At 40.2% G+C, this 17,992-nt stretch overlaps 1 protein-coding gene and 1 long non-coding RNA gene across 47 annotated transcripts in view; one reads left to right on the top strand and one right to left on the bottom strand.

The window, feature by feature from the left end:
• The window catches only part of LOC140907341 (uncharacterized), a 42,219-nt gene extending 40,770 nt beyond the window's left edge, over nucleotides 1-1,449 (top strand). For both annotated transcript variants that reach the window (XR_012157464.1, XR_012157465.1), the window contains one exon: nucleotides 492-1,449. This is a non-coding gene — a long non-coding RNA (uncharacterized LOC140907341). The remainder of the gene's footprint in view (nucleotides 1-491) is intronic.
• Nucleotides 1,450-2,060: 611 nt separating this feature from the next.
• Nucleotides 2,061-17,992, bottom strand: part of CLASP2 (cytoplasmic linker associated protein 2) — a 271,467-nt gene continuing 255,535 nt past the window's right edge. For 43 of the 45 annotated variants that reach the window (XM_073333041.2, XM_073333022.2, XM_073333023.2 and 40 more), the window contains 3 exons: nucleotides 16,885-17,091; nucleotides 8,652-8,768; nucleotides 2,061-5,628 (listed from right to left, as the gene is read on the bottom strand). In XM_073333041.2, coding sequence (XP_073189142.1) covers nucleotides 5,542-5,628; nucleotides 8,652-8,768; nucleotides 16,885-17,091 — 411 coding nt within the window. In that variant the 3' untranslated portion in view covers nucleotides 2,061-5,541. Of the gene's footprint in view, nucleotides 5,629-8,651; nucleotides 8,769-16,884; nucleotides 17,092-17,992 lie in introns of those variants that run through there. The other 2 variants (XM_073333055.2, XR_012157456.2) reach the window with 2 other exon arrangements.

Genomic DNA, 17,992 nt, shown 5'->3' with positions numbered 1-17,992 from the left:
ATATATTTTACTAAAACTTGTGAATACAATCAATTTTCACTGGTGATTTTTTGACGGTGGTCTCTGATCAAAGTTTCAGAATTAATCATTTAAGAACTCTAAAACTAGTTATAAAAAGTGTATACTCTTGCAATAGTTTCTCAGAGGATCTAGCTTGATTACAAACCTCTTTGAAATCTGACAGTATTAAAATAATTGTTCAGCTTTGTCTTACGGTAGTTAAATAATGTGGCAGTCACAGTCTTAATAAACTTGGAAGTTTCCCACCTGGAAATTTGCTTCAGTACTTAACAGGGAGTAAGCATTACTGTCCCAATCATTCTTCTGAAACTGTTTACATAGCTGAGGTTAGCCAACATGTAAAACTTTCTTTGGGACAGTGTTTTCACAAATATACATACAGAAATGCTTTATACTTATAACAAAAGTAAGAGGAAAAGGATTTCTTCTTGCTTGCCTGTCAATTATCTGTTCCATCTTTCCAAATTCAGGATGGGGTCTCCAGAAGAGGTATGGATGGTAAGAGGAAGAGACTGGCTGTGCTATCTCCTAATCCACTGCAGAGGGAGACAAACCTGGCGAAAAGGACTTGTGGAGAAAAATGGCACTTGTTAACGTGGGTACCAAATTAGAGCTTGTGTCAGGGAAAGAAGCCAATGTGAAATGCTCTGTTAATCTATAAAACAAATAAGGCCTGGGCAGCCTCAAATGTTCCCACATGACTACATCAAAATGCCTCAGACTGACTTGAAGAAATGATCTCTAATGGTGAGAGGATATTGCAATTTCTACCCATTCAGTCCATGGCATGTGTACAGAAATTATCAGCACAGGAGCTCAATGTGATGCAGACAGCATTTTTTGAAATATAAATATTTATATGTAGGAGATAGACTATTAATTTATTTCTATCAATCTCTCATCATTAACCTGGAGTGGACTTTGACTGGCAACCTAGGCTCTGTATTGCATTACCAGTCCCCTAATCTATGAAACAGTGATGTTTTGGCTATTTTCAACAGTTTTAGGCTGAGTTCATCCTGAACTCAACATTAACTTCCATAGTTTTGGAAGGTTTACATGAGACTGAAACAGTCCAGAAACATGTATTTGGGGCATTTGTAAATGACAAACATTTATTAAAGGTGTGTAGTGAAATATTCAGTGTATAAGGTATTAAGAAGCATAAAGATTCAAATGGGGCTTGTATATCCTATAAGTCCTTCTGAAAATCTTCCCTGTATTTAGGTAGACAAACTTTTTAAAATTATATATCATTCAATGAATTTTAAGAGAACATTTTTGATCAATGAGGTACATCTTTTCAGTCTACAAAGTTGCATGCCTGGAAAGGTTGGGGGCAAAATTTACACTGGACAATTAGAAAGGTATTTATTTACAATTTATTTAGAAGAAAATTTTTATGAAAACAAACTAATTAAAAATTCAGTGGCACTAGACTATTTTATGATAGTTGCAATTGCAAAACTGGTAAGAGTTTGCTAAAATGGAAAAACACTAGTTTTCATTCTCCTGATAACCTTGCTGGTCACAAATTCCCCACTTTATTTCCTTCTTGCTTAGTTTAATGTTTACCATATTCTAAGTCTATGGCTCAAAAGATTTGACCTCGCCACAACAACATTACCACAACAAACAGAAAATTCCTGTTACCATTAAGCATCAAATACAATTATTGCTGCGTAATTCACCAGACTTACTCCTCAGTCTGGCTTTGCCTTGCATGTATTTGTTTTCAAAAGGAAAACATTATATTTGAAATTTATAATTGAGAATTCTTTTAAAATGCTTCCTTTACTGAAAATTGACAGTTGGGGTTTGTCTTCAATAGACTTTTTACCTTGAATTAATTTATTGCCAATTAATTCAAGGTAACTAACACGTGTGTAAAGGCTAGCATGGATATTCCTGAAATATTTTTTCCCAGAACACAAGTATTTAATCCTTATCCTAGGACTCAGCCCTTAAAACACTGAAAACAAATCTGTAGTCTGTAGTTTTTAAAGGAACATTATAAACAAAATTAAAAATCAACACAATTTAAGTTTACAGTGTGCCTTCAACTAATTACCCCAACTTCCTGGCTGGGGCTTAGGTTGAGCACAACACAACAATCAAATTTTATTTTAAGACAATTGGCATGTCAAATGACCTTTACATTTATTATTCTGACTCTGGATATATTGTGGTTTCATTTTTACATTCAACTGCAAAATATAGATATTCTACCCCCAAAATCAAACTTTTTAAGAACCACAGGTACAATACAATGTCTTCCAGCTTAAAAGTTTTGCATTATCACCTTACAAGGAAAGAAAGGCTATTAAGAGATGACATCATCCTTAGAACTATCTGAACTTTTTGCTGACCAACAACACTGTAAAATTTCTTTTCACTGCACTACATCTTTATGTGCATTCATTAAAGATCTCCAGTTTAACATGTATAAGACACCATTGATTACAGTTGCAATTAAACCAAGCTAGCTTTTATTTACAATATAGGAAATAAAGCCCAAGTAAAGGATTATTGTAGTTTGTCCAATGTTAATGGGAGCAGCATGCATTTTTATTGTAAACTTCCACACTCCTATCCTATGATTAAATGAATATAAAAAATGCTTTTCACAGGAAAGTGCATGCTCAGCAATCTGTTCCCTGTGATTAGCAGATATGGTCAAGTTGATATCAGGTCACTATTGATAAATTTAAAATGTTTAAAAAATTTTAAATTTATGTTTAGTTTTTTTAGGACATGGGATGTTTAAATATGGTGTGACACATGACTGTGGTCCAAGCTTCTTATAAAAACAAGATTTCTTTGTCTCTGTGAAGATAAACAATTCCTCCCCACCGCCAAAAAAGTAAAGAACCAACTTTTAGCCTTGCTATCTGTGTACCGAAGATAACATCTCTCTCTCTCTCTCAAAGGGACTGATTTTTATTTTTTTTTCCCTGTCCACACCATTAAGGAAAAAAAGAGTTATAACATTAGGCCATAAACATATTTAAAGAGGGTTATTTTTGTAGTGTAAATAGGACAGACTCCATGTTCGGAAAGAATGGAAACAGCAAAGTCCTCCTGAGGTCAAGCCTTAAAAGAACAATCTTCAGAACAAACAGAATTAAGACCTTATACATGCACACTTATGAAGAAGGGTTAAAGTAGAGCTGTTAAACTGTAATCTGAGTGACAATTTTAAAAAAGAGGGGTTTTCTGTACCACTGAAATAAAGATAGCAAAATCCTTTATAAAAAATGGGATACTTAGAATGTCTAAAAAAGCAGCATTCCGCACACACAGCAATTATGCAGAATCTTTTGAAACCAATATTGGTGCCTATGACATCTATAATCTTTCATATAACATGATTAAATAAAACAGAAAAATAGCCCGTATACATTGTTAATTTTTTTTCAAGTAATGTTATGTACATTTTATTGCCAGTATATGCACAATGGTAAGCAAAGAACTATAAATACACAATGTAGTTAAACAGTAGAAAACAAAGAGAATGTTGCACACAAGGGAGGAGAGAAAGGGGAGACACTACTTTCCTGATGCAGCTGCTAAAAAAAAGGGCCAGTGACAAATCATGAGAATTTTCCTTTTTTAAAGTTTTTACATACATTTCTACATTTCCCCCTGCCCAAAGAAAACAAATCTCTGCAACAACAGCAAACTGCTTCTTTAATAACCATGTCTCAACTTTCTCTGTCAGTTTCACTTCTGATTAAGTGAAAATGACCTCTCAAAGAATGTAATTGCAAGTATCCAGCTCCACTTTTATTCAGTTTTGTCTTTCAAGGTAACTAGCAATTGAAGTACACTAGCAGTTCCTTATATTTGGCTACATGATAAAGAACAGGGCTTCGAATACACAGTAGCAAATGGTGATTTGAAAAAATAATTAAAAAAAGATTTCTATAGACAGTTTTTCCACAAGACACTATGGGCAGCAGCTCAGTCAAAAGTAATCACCCTGAAGAAGTAGAGAGAATTTTAGTCTAGCACAGAACATCATCCTTGGCACTGCTATTTTCTCTCTTACCAGGACACATTTCCTAAAACTAGACCATACCATAGTAAAAAAACCCAGGTTCCATCATTCCTGGACAGGGTGCTGTTTTACCCCATCTCTCAGCTAAGTAGCTTGTTGATTACATCTGAGAAACAGAAGACATTCAAGGACATATATTTACTTGATTTTTGTTCTCTCTTTCCGTTATTATAAATACAAAGAAGCATTATTAACAATAAACTAAAATTTGAAAAATAAAACAACAACTTGAAAACATTTTCACGCCTTAAATCCAGATGGGTCTTGATGATGCTATTCAAGAAAACCATGCAAATAATTTGGTGCATCTTTCCCAATTCATCCAAAACATTTTTTTTTTTTTTTGAAAAAGTGGCAAGATTCATAGTGCTTGTGATTCTCCCCCAACCCTAAAAATTCAGTGCAGAATGTTGTAGTGCTTTTAAAAAGACAACCAATGAACTGCACTGTTGTCATATACCCCCCCATGTGAGTTACAATACAACACTACTGGTTCCAGCAACTAGGTTGAGAGGAAACATTCTAGTGATAAAGATAAATACATACTGAGCATGCTTGGGCAGAGCACTCCACTCTGAGGCATCCTGCTTAAAGAAAGGATGGTGACAAGGATGCTTCAGGTCCATCAAGTAATTGTTTTCTCTGCTGCTAGAAAGCAGGTTGTCACACTATCACCAGTTCTGCAACACTGGACCCTGAACTGGGCTGTCTTCCACATTAGGATGTGCTAGCTGTACTAGTCCTCTATTGCTCACACTAAATTCTTATTTATGGGACGAACATACAACCAATGAACAATATCACTTTCAAAGAACTGGATCAATCCAGTTTTTTTATGGGTATAATTCTCATATTCCAGAATATCCCAAACAAGATGCAAATATGATAATGTACCACCCACAGAGTGACTGAGTCTAGTTCCAGTTCAGACTAGTCCTGCCTTGTTTCATATAATTTCTGCTTTCTAGGAAAGGATAGGATATTTAAACAAAACTGCAATAAAAATGGCATGTTATTCTGCAGCCAAAAATAAAAAAGCAAAAGAATTTAGATTTTAACTTTTAAAGCTTAAAGCATTCCTGTTTAATTAGCATTTTTAAAAATTCTTTTTAAATACAGTCATAACACTGGTAAAAGTTAATGGGAAGACACACAGAGGAGTGCGAACAGGAAAAGTGATGGATTAGATTTTTAAAATTTATTGTGTTTTGACCAGCTGATATTAATACTGTTTTCTCTTTGGATTTGAATCATTCTACTGCAACAGTTGCATGCAGGCTGAGGGGTAGCCATCAGTTTAAAAAAAAAAAAACAACCCAAAACAAAACAAAAAACAAACTGGGAAGGGGGGAAAAAAAAAAAAAAAAGAGTTCCAAAGACGTGTGTGAGAATTTTCCTTTCACTGATATCAGAGTGCCTGTCCTTTCTTTAGGAGACCTGGTTCACTGTCGTCAGTTTCATTAGCTTTGTCCAGAAACATCTGCTACTGTGTCACCTGCTCCAGAGCCTGTTTGTGCACGTTTGATGTAAAGGTTCAATAATTTCATCTGCAGATTTAATTCAGAAATGCATTCGTTTAACATTTATCAGAAACAGTTTAATAGTAAAAATTCTAAAACAGTCTATCAGCATGGGTAAGAATACAGTGAAGAAAGTTCTAACTAAAGCTGAGTGAATAATGGCCTTTTTGCTTCGCTGGTAATTCTGAAACACCCAAAAAAATTTTGTTTCAGGTCAAACTGAAAATGAATTTTTTTGGCGAATCAAAAAGTCTGAAAAATTTAGAGTAAAGTTGAAACAAAACGTTTCAGTTTAACCCAACATTTTTCATTTCAGTTTTGGGCAGTTTTACAAAAATAAAGGACTAGAATCACAAAATGCCTGGGGGAGAGGAGAGGGGAGAAGAGGACCTCTTTTATAACCTCTAGCCCAGTGTACTCCTTGGGGAGTTCTGCACCAAAAAATTCTGCCCACAATATTTTAAAATTCTGCAAATTTTATTTTTCAGAACAACACTATATAATCATGCCAGTTTCAACTGGTAATTTGTTTCAGAACAGCTGTCAGCAAGTATGTGTGTAACAATACAGACACACACAAAATTTCCCCCAGAAGTAGAGTGTTCAAGAAACCCCTACAATAACCCACTTCCTGTTTCTCCACCCCCTCCTCCCTCCCAGGCCCAGCCGGGGGCCAGACACTCACACCTCCTCCCCCACAGAGCCCAGCCATGCCTCCTCCCAGCCAAGACACCCTACAATAACCCAATTCCAGTTTCTCTGCCCTCTCCTCCCTCCAGAGCCCAGCCGGGGGGCCAGACACTCACACCTTCCCCCGCCCCCCAGAGCCCAGCCATGCCTCCTCCCAGCCAAGACACCCTACAATAACCCAGTTCCTCTGCCCCCTCCTCCCTCCAGAGCCCAGCCGGGGGGCCAGACACTCACAACTTCCCCCGTCCCCCAGAGCCCAGCCATGCCTCCTACCAGCCAAGACACCCATACTTCCTCCACCTTGAGCCCCCCCCCCCCCCATGACACTCACACCCCCTACCCCCTAGAGTCCAGGAATCCAGAGGGAGAAACAGCCTGATGCTGGGTCCTAGGCTTGGATGGAGTTTTCCACGCGCCACTACTTCTTTCCTTCAGGGTGTTCTGGGAACTGCAGCTGCTGGTAACCCTCCAATTCCCTCTTCCTCCCTCTCCCCCAGCCTTGTCTTCTATTTGTGAGCTGGGCTCTGCCCGGTCCAGCAGCCCCTAGTGGTGGCCAACAGCTCTGAGCCTATTTCTGTGGGGGGCGGAAGGAAATTCTGTGTCCACAACATTATTTTCTGCAACATTCTGCGTTGCACAGTGGCACAGAATTCCCCCAGGAGTAGCGGAGTGGTTAGGGTCTCTCCTGAGACATGGGAGACCCAGGTTCAATTCTCCTGATGTGGAACAGGAACTTGAACTGGGGGTCTCCCACATCCAAGGTGGATGACCTAACTACCTGGCTATAGAGTAATTCTCACACTCTCTCCCTGGCCCAATGATTACCCATTGTCATTTATAATAGATATTCATGGTCATTTATGACAATAGATAGTCATTTTGCCAGGGAAAGAGCGTGAGAACGACTCTTGTGTGGTGGTTAGGGCACCCAACCTAGGATGTGAGAGATCCAAGTACAAGTCACTGATCCTCATGAGGTAGAGGGAATTGAACCTGAGTTTCCCACACTCAGCACAGTACCCTAAACCATTAAGCTAAAGATTATAAGGGAGGTCTAAGTAACCAAAAATATTCATCCAACTTTAATAACTGAGCTGTTTTCCCTTCACTGAAAGTAAACATCTTTAGGTGGTGAATTTAAAATAAAGGAAGAAGTATCTTTTTATGTACCTGCAAATGAAAACCTCAAAACAGACCAACATTCTTCACAAGGAGTTATATTGCTCAAGTTATATTAAACGCACACAAAAAAGGGGAGCTGAAGTAGTTGAGCTGGGGTTAATGTTGTTTATTCCTCAATTTTAGAGGCACTGTGAATAAGTTGGTGTTATCTGTATCGGAGAAAACCCATTTTGATTCTAGTCACTGGTAGGGTGTTGGGAGCCCTTAATGCTCAGGGTAAGTGGGGTTTTCTATTCCCTAAAAAATCCTCTGTTTTGGGTCACCCTAGGTAAAACCATGTAAAATAAAAGCAGGCAATATCCACACAGTTGAAGTTTTGGATCTTATCATGCATCATAATGCATAAAAGTGAGTCATCTTATGTATTTCTGAGGACAAGATCATATATAATTAATGTTCCATTGTCTCTTTTTAAATTAAAATTTTCTGCAAATGTGCAGCCATCCAAAAAGATGCAGTAAAAATTTTCTGTTTTTCAAGTAATACAAAAATAAAATGTACTAAAAAGGTTGTGGCATGCAAATTAATTAAGGAGAACAGAGAGAAGCATAATTGGTTTATTTACTTCTAATGTGTATTTATCTCCCACTAAACAATGAAATTTTCAAAAGGCAAACCACCATATGGAGCAATGGTGGAGATGAAAGTCAGCACACTGATTATGTTCACTGTGGAATTACCTACCATCTCGTATAATATATACACAACATTAAGTCAATACACTGATTTTGAAGGTGTACTCTCAACCATCTTAAGGATGTTTATGCAAAGGTTCCTTAATCTAATTTTTCAAGGAGATTTTTTTTTTTTATATTTTGAGGCACAGTTGTGCTTTTGAGCTAATTTATAATATAACCAAATCTAATCTAACACAGCAAAACATGGGACCTAATTCAGCATTTCTTATAAATCAATGAGAACTTCACTTGCATGAAGACTGGATTTATGGTTTGCATATTTTTGAGTCTCGCATATTTTTAAGTCTCACGTATGAAAGTCACCTTGATCCTCTCTGCTTGCTTGTAGCTTCAGCAACCTGGGTTATTATTCCTTCAGATATATATTTTCTTAGTTGTTATTTAAATATTAAATATTAAATATTTTAATAGTTGCTCACACTGTAAACATATACATGCAATTAGGGACTAGGATTTCTGTAAATGGCATCCTCCACTTACTTTACTGCCTGTGAGTTGACTGAGATGTGGTTTTAGTTCATCACCAATTACTGCATGAATAGCTACAAGGCAGAAAACACAAGCCTTACGAACACTGCTCTCCGAATTATCATAACCCTGGAAAGCAAGAAAATTAACATTAATAGCTAGCATATGATTAAAATTCCAAGAGAGGTTTCTTTTTATAGATACATTCCCCCCAAAAAATAAATCACACTAAATGAACGGTAAGGTTACTAAGAGAAGCACTCCAAAGTTAGAAAATGCCAAAATTAAACTTGCCCAGATAAAGAGAGGTTATTTATCAGTAACTGTTGTTCTTTGAGAGTCACCTCCGTGCATTTACACTTGTGGAATATGGTGCCCCAAGCATAGAACTGTGGAACTGCCTTGAAAATCCTTGTCCATTGACAGGTTTCAGAGTAGCAGCCGTGTTAGTCTGTAACCGCAAAAAGAAAAGGCGTTCTTGTGGCACCTTAGAGACTAACAAATTTATTTGAGCATAACCTTTCGTGAGCGCATCCGATGAAGTGAGCTATAGCTCATGGAAGCTTATGCTCAAATAAATTTGTTAGCCTCTAAGGTGCCACAAGTACTCCTTTTCTTCTTGTCCATTGAGAAGCATGAGAGATCTTGCATGCGTGCAACATCATCTCCCTACTCGACAAGAATGCGTCCACCAACCACCTCAATTCCTTCTCTCTAACTGTTGAGTCTGGATGTTATATAGAACTCTGAGGTAGAGAGGAAGGGAGTACGTAGTATAAATATACAGAGGTGACTTCTGAAGAACAATAGTTACTGGTTAGTAATCTCTTTCTTCATCAAGAGTCTCTGTAAACTCCCACTTGTGGGATATCAGCAGGATGTTGGTGGGTGAGGAGTTCTTAGTTAAATATGGACTGTTGTGCTACTCTCCCAAACTGAGCATCTGAATGCAACTCTAAGGGCATGTCTACACTTACCTCTGGAGTGAACGATCCAGCGGGGGTCAATTTATCGTGTCCAGTGAAGACGCAATAAATCAACCGCCGAGCGCTCTCCCGTCGACTCCGGTACTCCACCAGAGTGAGACGCATAGGCAGAGTCGACGGGGGAGCGGCAGCAGTCGACCTACTGCAGTGAAGACACCGCGGTAAGTAGCTCTAAGTACGTCGACTTCAGCTATGCTATTTTCGTAGCTGAAGTTGTGTAACTTAGACCGATTTAGCTCACGCCCCCACAGTGTAGACCAGGCCTAAGCCTGAGGAGCAGTGCTTTGTGAAAGTGTGCACTCAACTCCAACTTGCTGCTTTACAAGTCTCCATGAGGGGATCCTTACTAAGGCACGCCATAGAAGCTGTGTTGGTTCTCATGGACAGGGACTTAAAACCACAGGATACTGATTTTCCAGATAAAATGTAGCAGTGTTCCTTACATCTCCGAATCCAATGTGAAAGTCTGTTTGGTAATGAGTACTTCCTGACATTTCTTCCCATATGCTACCCATAACCTACTGGATTTTCTAAAGGGCTTGATCTTTTACAGGTAAAAAACAGAGCACCCTCTTTACATCTAGGGTATGGAGAAAAAGTTTTCCCAGGGTGGAAATGGGGAAGAACGCAGTGAGAGAAATATACTGAGATTGGTGGCAATCTGAGACCACTTTAGGCACAAAACTTGGATGGGGCTTCATTATGTAGCAGACACAAAAGCACTAAGCTCAGTCCCCTTCCGAGCAGATGTAATTGCTGTAAGAAAGGCCATTTTGATCAATAAATGTTCAAGAGACGCTTAAGCAAGAGGGTCAAACCATCAGTTCTGTTAAGGCAAGATTTATGTTCCATGAAGGTGGGGGCTGCCTAATGGGGGCAAATGCATTTACCATGCTCATAAGTAAATTAGCGACAACAAGATGAAAGAAGATGTTTATCCTTAACGTAATCGCGGCAAGCAGATACCTTAAAGAGGCTAAGGATAAGCCCTGAGACATCAGGTACAGAACTCTAGCTGTGCAGGAACTCCAGCTCAGGATGGCGTGAGTCCTCTACCAGTGGCCCAGATTCTAAACCTTTTCCATTTTTGTTTACAGCATTTTATGGTAGAACCGTTCATGGATTGTAGGAGGATGGCCTGCATCCTCCAAGAGGAGAAATGATCCACATAAGTCAACAGGTTATCCTCCACACTGTAAGGGGAGTGTCTGGGTTGGCTTGCACAATCCTTTCTTGCGGTTGAGACAGGAGGGCTGAAGACAGAGGCAATAAGTACAGGGTTTCTCTGACTAGCTTCAGGGGATCAGAATACTAGCGATCACAAGGCCCCATTGTGAGGCCTATGCCAGCTGACTCAGGCTTGTGGGGCTCAGGCTGCAACCCAAGCTCTGAGACCCTCCCACCACTCTGGGTCCTAGAGCCTGGGCTCCAGCCCAAGCCCAGAAGGCTACACTGCAATTAAACAGCCCCAAAGCCCAAACCTGGGCCAGTCGTGGGTTTTTAATTGCAGTGTAGACATACCTTTTGGGGCTATTAATAGGAAGTTGGTGCTGTCCAGCGGAAACATTTCAGAGACAGCACTTATCTGTGTGCATTTGTGCAATATGCTTGCCATTTGTTCTGTTTGCAAGCATACCGGACTATTACCCTGTAGCTCCTTCTGCAAAATATGGCACTGGTTAGTGGTGGTTTCAAGGACCACTCAAGTTGATCCTGAGACCTCCTGCTGAGGAAGTCTGCCTTCGTGTTCTGCCCAGCAAGATGCAAGAGCTACTGGGTGGATTTGGACCTGCATGCACCACATCCAAAATTTTCTTACCTCCACTAAGAATGCATTCTTCCCTGTTTATTGCTGAAGTATGTGGCCGTGGTGTTGTCTGTAAGCACCTGTACTACATGATGATGCAGAGATAGCTGAAAAGCTTTGAGGGATCACTGCAGTGCACTGAGTTCCAGTACACTCATATGAAGTCTGGACTCCCAGGTGTTCTAAAGGCCACATACCTGATGGTCTAGGCCAGCAGTTCTCAAATTGTGGGTCGGGACCCCATTTTATTGGGGTTGCCAGGGCTGACTTAGACTTTCTGGGGCCCAGAACCAAAGCCTGAGGGCTTCAGCCCTGGGCATCAGGACTCAAGTTACAGGCCCCCTGCCTGGGGCTGAAGTCTTTGGGCTTTGCCCTCCCCGCCCATCTGGGAGCTTGGGCTGGCTCAGGCTTCAACCAGGGGGGAGTAATTTTCATTGTCCAAAGGGGGTCGCGGTGCCATGAAGTTTGAGAACTTCTGGTTTTGGCAAAATGCACACACCAGTCTAGGCTGGAGGCAATGATGGCGACTGATGTGGGGAGCAAAGGATACCTCTCCCCCGCCCCCAGTGGCTGTTGTCCTTGTTTTCTCATCAATCAAGCTGTTGAGCACTCTAGGAGGAACAGTCTCCTTCAAAGGTCATGTATATTTGGTGTGTAATGATCTGTTCATATTCACGCAAGCAAAGAATGAGATGTTGGTCAAAAAGGCTATCAGCTCTAATAGCCTTCGGAATATTTGTCTACCTATATTGGGACAACTGGCTGCTAAGCACCGCTCACAACAGGGCTTTTCCTCAGTGACTACTCTCAGAAAACAACTGGTACAGACCACAATTTCCCCTGATGTCTGAGGAGCACATCAACTACCAGAAGGTGCTTCGTGAAGACTTTCAGTGTTGTGGACAAGCCAACAGGAAAGACTGAACTAATAAATCACATCTCCACACAGTGCCTCAGGCCCTTGAAGCAAATGTTGTCTGCCACATGAAAGTAAGCACTCTTTAAGTTGACAGTCACACACTAATCTCCCTGGAACAAGGAAAGGATAGCGTCCCCTGGAGTTAGCGTCATGAGCTTGAATTTTCTTATGTACTTGTTGAGGTTTCTGAGGTCCAGAATGGGTGTCAGACGGTCATTCTTCTTGGGGATCAGGAAATAGATGTAAAATCCTTTCCCTTGGTGTTATGAAGGAACCTCAACTTTGGCTCTCTTCTTAAGAAGGGAATCAGCATCTTACAAAGGGATTCTCTCCTATGAGAGGTCCCCAAAGAGGGAGGTAACCACATGGTTGCTTGTGCAACCCTACTTCTGGAATTTCCTAACCTTTGAGAGCTTGACGTCACAACTATTTTAACATTGCAGAGCTTGGCTGTGGGAGCACAAGTTTTACCTTATCAAATACTCATTAATACATACATTCACCCTCAGAAGTCACAATTTAGAGCCCCAAAGGCCACAAGTGACCTCTGGACTACAAGCTGGATATCAATGCACTGCATACTACATAAAAAGTGATGCTTGAAAAGATGGTTTGATCTAAAACACAAAATTAAGAGTGGTCAGCTATAAAGAGTCACTTTTGATGATAAAATTCTTGATAAAATGATTTTTTGTTTATATAAATATGACAACTCCCCAACTGCTCTGTGGCCTTGGCAGACAGTTGTTTTCTTCACAGAGGAAGTAGTTCAGAAGGGATTTGTATTTGGAAAGGGAGATGACCTTGTGGACCACGCAAGGAAGACGTTTCCAGGTGTAGGGCTGGCATAGAAGAAGATAGAGGTCACTGTGGGAAGGATGTGAAGACAAAATTGTCTGAAGCATAAAGTTGGGCATTGTTTGCTTGAAGCAAATATTCAAGCTCTTTGGAGCTCAGCCATTCTGATTTTCTCTATTGGAGAATAGGCACATTAATAAAAAGTGGTATTATATATATAAAAAAACCTCCACATTTTTAAGGTGGTAAAATCTTGCACTCAAAAGTTAGAAGATTGATGCTATGGCTTACTGTTCTGACATTTATATTTGCCTGTGTAAAGATCAGTCTTCATTCCTGATACTAAAATAATTGGTATTACATATAAGCAATGAGTTAAATGCAAATATTCAGTAGAAGGGGGATGAAAAGAGTAAGGAAGGACTTCAATAGCTCAGACATAGGTGAGAGGTTTATTGCAGGAGTGGGTGGGTGAGATTCTGTGGCCTGCATTGTGCAGGAGGTCAGACTAGATGATCATAATGGTCCCTTCTGACCTTAATATCTATGAATCTATTAACTGTAATGCCCATTTAAATGTATGTTTCTTTAAAATGTAACTTTCTAATTCTTTTAAACACTCCCCACCAAATATTGTGGAATCAGACTGACCCCCAACTTAACTCATCAACAGAGTTTGGACCATTTGGTCCACAGATATCTACTACTTGAGCTCACGGAGTAACTGGCAGCAGCAGCAGGTTGACATCCTCCATGTGGACCAACACTAGAGTAGGATGACACACACACTTTGCCAGTAGGTTTCACAGCTGACAGCAGAAGAATGCAGACTCAGGACTACCAGATTAAGTTCCAGGTTCTGAAGGGAGTGTTTGCTAGTGGTTAGAGACCCTTTTCCCCGTTTCACTCAGCCTCTCCCTGTCCTCTTCTGTTCTTAGCCTCTCTTCTCCAGCTTCTTCCCCCCCATCCCCATCTGGCTCCTATCCCCCAATTCTGCTCTTATTCCTTCCCTGGCTCCTGCTCTTACCCCCATTCCTCTATTCCTGCCCTTCCCCAGCTCCCGCTGTCTGTATCCCGCTCTTCACTTCTATCTTCCTGCGGAGCTGGGCTAGAATATACCGAGTATTGGTGGAATCTTTGGAGAATTTAGCTAAAGTCTAACAAGCTTCTCCAGATCATGAGCAAATAGAAGTGTTCTGAGGTTCAGAACCTGTCCATATATGGGCAAGTTTTTATGGGGATAGCAAAAAAAGGATCCCTCACAAGAGGGCGACTCCTCCCGTCTCAACAGGACCAAATTTAAAGTCCTTGGTCCAAAGCATGGAGCAAAACAGTTACAGGATTTTTTTTTTAAATGGGCAAAACAATGCACTTTTCCCTAATCTATTTCTTGGAAACCGCTGAATCATTTTTACTAAAACTCCCCTCCCTGACCAAAAAAACAAAGACAAAAAACAAACACACACACATGCCTGAGACACTTAGCACGGAAAATTTCAGTCCAAACTTTTAAGTTTAGCAAAATTATAAGTAACTGAAAACAGGTTCTTATAATGGAAAGTATCTGGCAACCTTACCTGTGGCAACATTTTCTGCACTTCCTATAAGGAGGGTTATGATGGCACTGTAAAAGTATCTTTTGTGCCAAAAAAGTAATATTGGAAAGAAGCACAGCTGAACTGGTACAATATTTTCCATTTTAATACACAGGTTAACATAAAGCAAAGTTTAAAAACATTTAAGCTATACTTCAGTCTGCCCTATCCAAACCTCAGCTCTGCCCTATCCAAACCTCAGCTCGGCTATGAGACCATTTGGGTATGTCTACAGTGCAATAAAATATCCATGGCTGGCCTGTGTCAGCTGACTTGGGACTCACAGGGGCTTGGGCTGGGAGGGCTATAAAATTGCTGTATAGATGTTTGGGCTCAGGCTGGAGTCTGGGCCCCTCCCCGTCATGGGATCTCAGAGCCTGAGTCAGGTGACACAGGCCAGCCACAGATGTTTTATTGCAGTGTAGACACATGCTTTGGGGCCCTGTCTTCTCTTTTCTTTCTCATTTTTAAAACAGTGGATTTTATAAAAAAGAAAATAAAAATTATTTTAAAGGAACAGGGAAAAATATTACATGGTATTTAAATATACAAAGCATTTAAACTGAATTAGTAGAGCCAATTTAAGTCACCCAAATGTAGGATAAGATCCTGCAATGTGCTGAGCATCTAATAGGTGATACTCAGAACCTCACTGGATCAAGATTCTTAATGATTTAGCAGAGATCAGCATGTGAACCATAAATATGATGACTGCATAATATTATTTATTTAACATGAACCAGGACTTCTCAAATGTTAATTTCAATGTATATCATCACCGGCCACTAGATTAAGAAATGTGAAATCTTCCTGAAAATAAAGTATCACTAAAACGGTTTCAAATCATCTAATCTATTCTAAAGGCTGAAAACGTGTTGCATCTAGATAAATGTTTTTTAATGTTTCTAAGATCTTAGGGCTTCCATGCATTGTGGTCTGTTGAAGTAAATGAGAGCCATTTCTAATCAACGGCACAATTAAAAACTGCAAATAACTAAATTTGGTAAAATGACTGCTAGATTATTCTGCACATCAATACAAAACCAGACTTCAGTTGCCCCAAAACAGATTCTCCAATGTTTTCATTCTTTGGTCAACTTTACACAAAAAAAGTCACCTAGTAGACTCTCTTTCCAAAAACCGAATCCTGCCCCCCTCGTTCTTAAAATATTTAATTTTAAGAAATGAAGCGAGAGCTTTACAGGGCAGTTTTGAAACACAAAGAGAACCACTACTTAAAAGTAATCTAATAGCAGCCCCAAAAGCTGAAATTTAATTTAATAGTTTTATTCTTTAGGAACACATTAAATTTTAATGTATCTTCTTAAAATCCTAGACAGTTATCATTAATTTTAGCTGACTGAGAATCAGAATGACGTTGCTCCAAACAACAAAGATATTTTGGACCTATCTCTGAGCACCCCATTGTGGTTTTTTTTCTGAGGGTCTCCTGTGTTTGGGACCTGGGCTTCTGGCAGATTCCTCTAAAGTGCTGCTTTTGCCAGGGCAATAATGTCCTACACCAGCATTGAAACAAATACAGCAAACCCCAAAGGCTTCCCTTTGGTCCGCCTTTCCAACAAAAATAGAGTCTACACTATAAATACCACTGGACCTGTCTCACCTCTGCTGGGCTTGAAGTTTCTGCCTCTCCATTTCTCTGTTCTTCCCTGTGACTCAATCTCCTGAGAGAAACTTCCTGCGAGTACTACCCCTTCACTGGGCTCACTACATAGCTAATGCTGTCTCCTGCAACTATACCTTTCTCCCACTCCCCACCCTTCCTTATACAGCCTCTCCTCCCACGAGATTGTGTCACACTCTTTCGAGTTCCTCCCTCAACCTGACTACACCCTCTCCAGGTATACCAGATGGAGCTCTCAAGCTCTCTCTAACCATTCCTGGGCCAGCGTGGGCTTTGTATACCCCATCACAGGGCCACAAATGCAACCATCTACTACCCAAATCAAAAAGAAAAGGAGTACTTGTGGCATCTTAGAGACTAACAAATTTATCTGAGCATAAGCTTTCGTGAGCTACAGCTCACTTCATCGGATCAAAGTTTTCCATGAGAGCTAAGTGATATGCTAAAGAGATTTAAACTTCTGCTTAATTCTTTACATCTGCTATGGTTTCTTACCTGTATTAGACCTGGCACAATCTCTGGTAAAAGCTGAGCAAGCGTTTCTTTAGATACTCTCTCTATCACTTTTGTCTGCATTTTGATTGCAGCCAGATTAATGGGGTAATCTGCAGTTTGGATAATAGGACAAAGTACTTTGATGCACTGATCTGGGCTAATGGAAGTCGCCAGCATTGAAGCAGCTTCTTCAGCAGATCTCACCACCTAAAAAAAGATTAAATAAAACAATGGAGAAAATAGTTTTAAAAAAAGCTTGTGCAGTCTAAATTCTGACAGTTCTGCTCTTGAACCTTGCAGTGAAATCAATATATTTTTATTTAGTTTTATTTACAGCTCTACAGTACTGTAAAATGATCTGGACTGGAAGAGACCATTGGAAACAAATTTTCAAAAATCCTCAGCACCCAGCAGTTCCTAAATGGAAGCAGCTCTTCTGAAAATGTGGGTAATAATCTAGGCCTAACTTCTGCATTGTGGCAATACAGACATCAACATTCCCCACGTCTCCCTGGCAATAGGTGCTGAGTCAAGCCTGGAATCTCTTTAGTGATTGCTATTCCACATTCACCCTTGACAGACTGCTGAAGTCTCAGTTAATATTTTTAACACACAATTTCCCTACTGTAACTCTCTACTTCTTCAAAAAGAAAAGAAGTACTTGTGGCACCTTAGGCCTGGTCTAAACTTCGAGTTTATGTCGGATTTAGCAGCATTACATCAAATTAACCCTGCACTCATCCACACAACAAAGCCATTTTTTTCGACATAAAGGGCTCTTAAAACTGATTTCCATACTCCTCCCCAACGAGGGGATTAGCGCTGAAATCGCCGTTTCGAATTAGGGTTAGTGTGGACGCAATTCGAAGGTATTGGCCTCTGGGAGCTATCCCACAGTGCACCATTGTGACCACTCTGGACAGCGCTCTGAACTTGGATGCACTGGCCAGGTGTACAGGAAAAGCCCCGAGAACTTTTGACTCTCATTTCCTGTTTGGCCAGGCGAGCTCATCAGTACAGGTGACCATACAGTCCCAGAAACGAAAAAGAGCCCCAGCATGGACCGAACGGGATGTACTGGATCTGATCACTGTATGGGGAGAGAAAT

Source organism: Lepidochelys kempii, chromosome 2 (assembly GCF_965140285.1).
Source record: "Lepidochelys kempii isolate rLepKem1 chromosome 2, rLepKem1.hap1, whole genome shotgun sequence".
In the NCBI taxonomy this organism is placed as follows: Eukaryota; Metazoa; Chordata; order Testudines; family Cheloniidae; genus Lepidochelys; species Lepidochelys kempii.
Note: the sequence above shows the minus strand (reverse complement) of the source record. Positions and strands in the feature narration are given on the sequence as shown.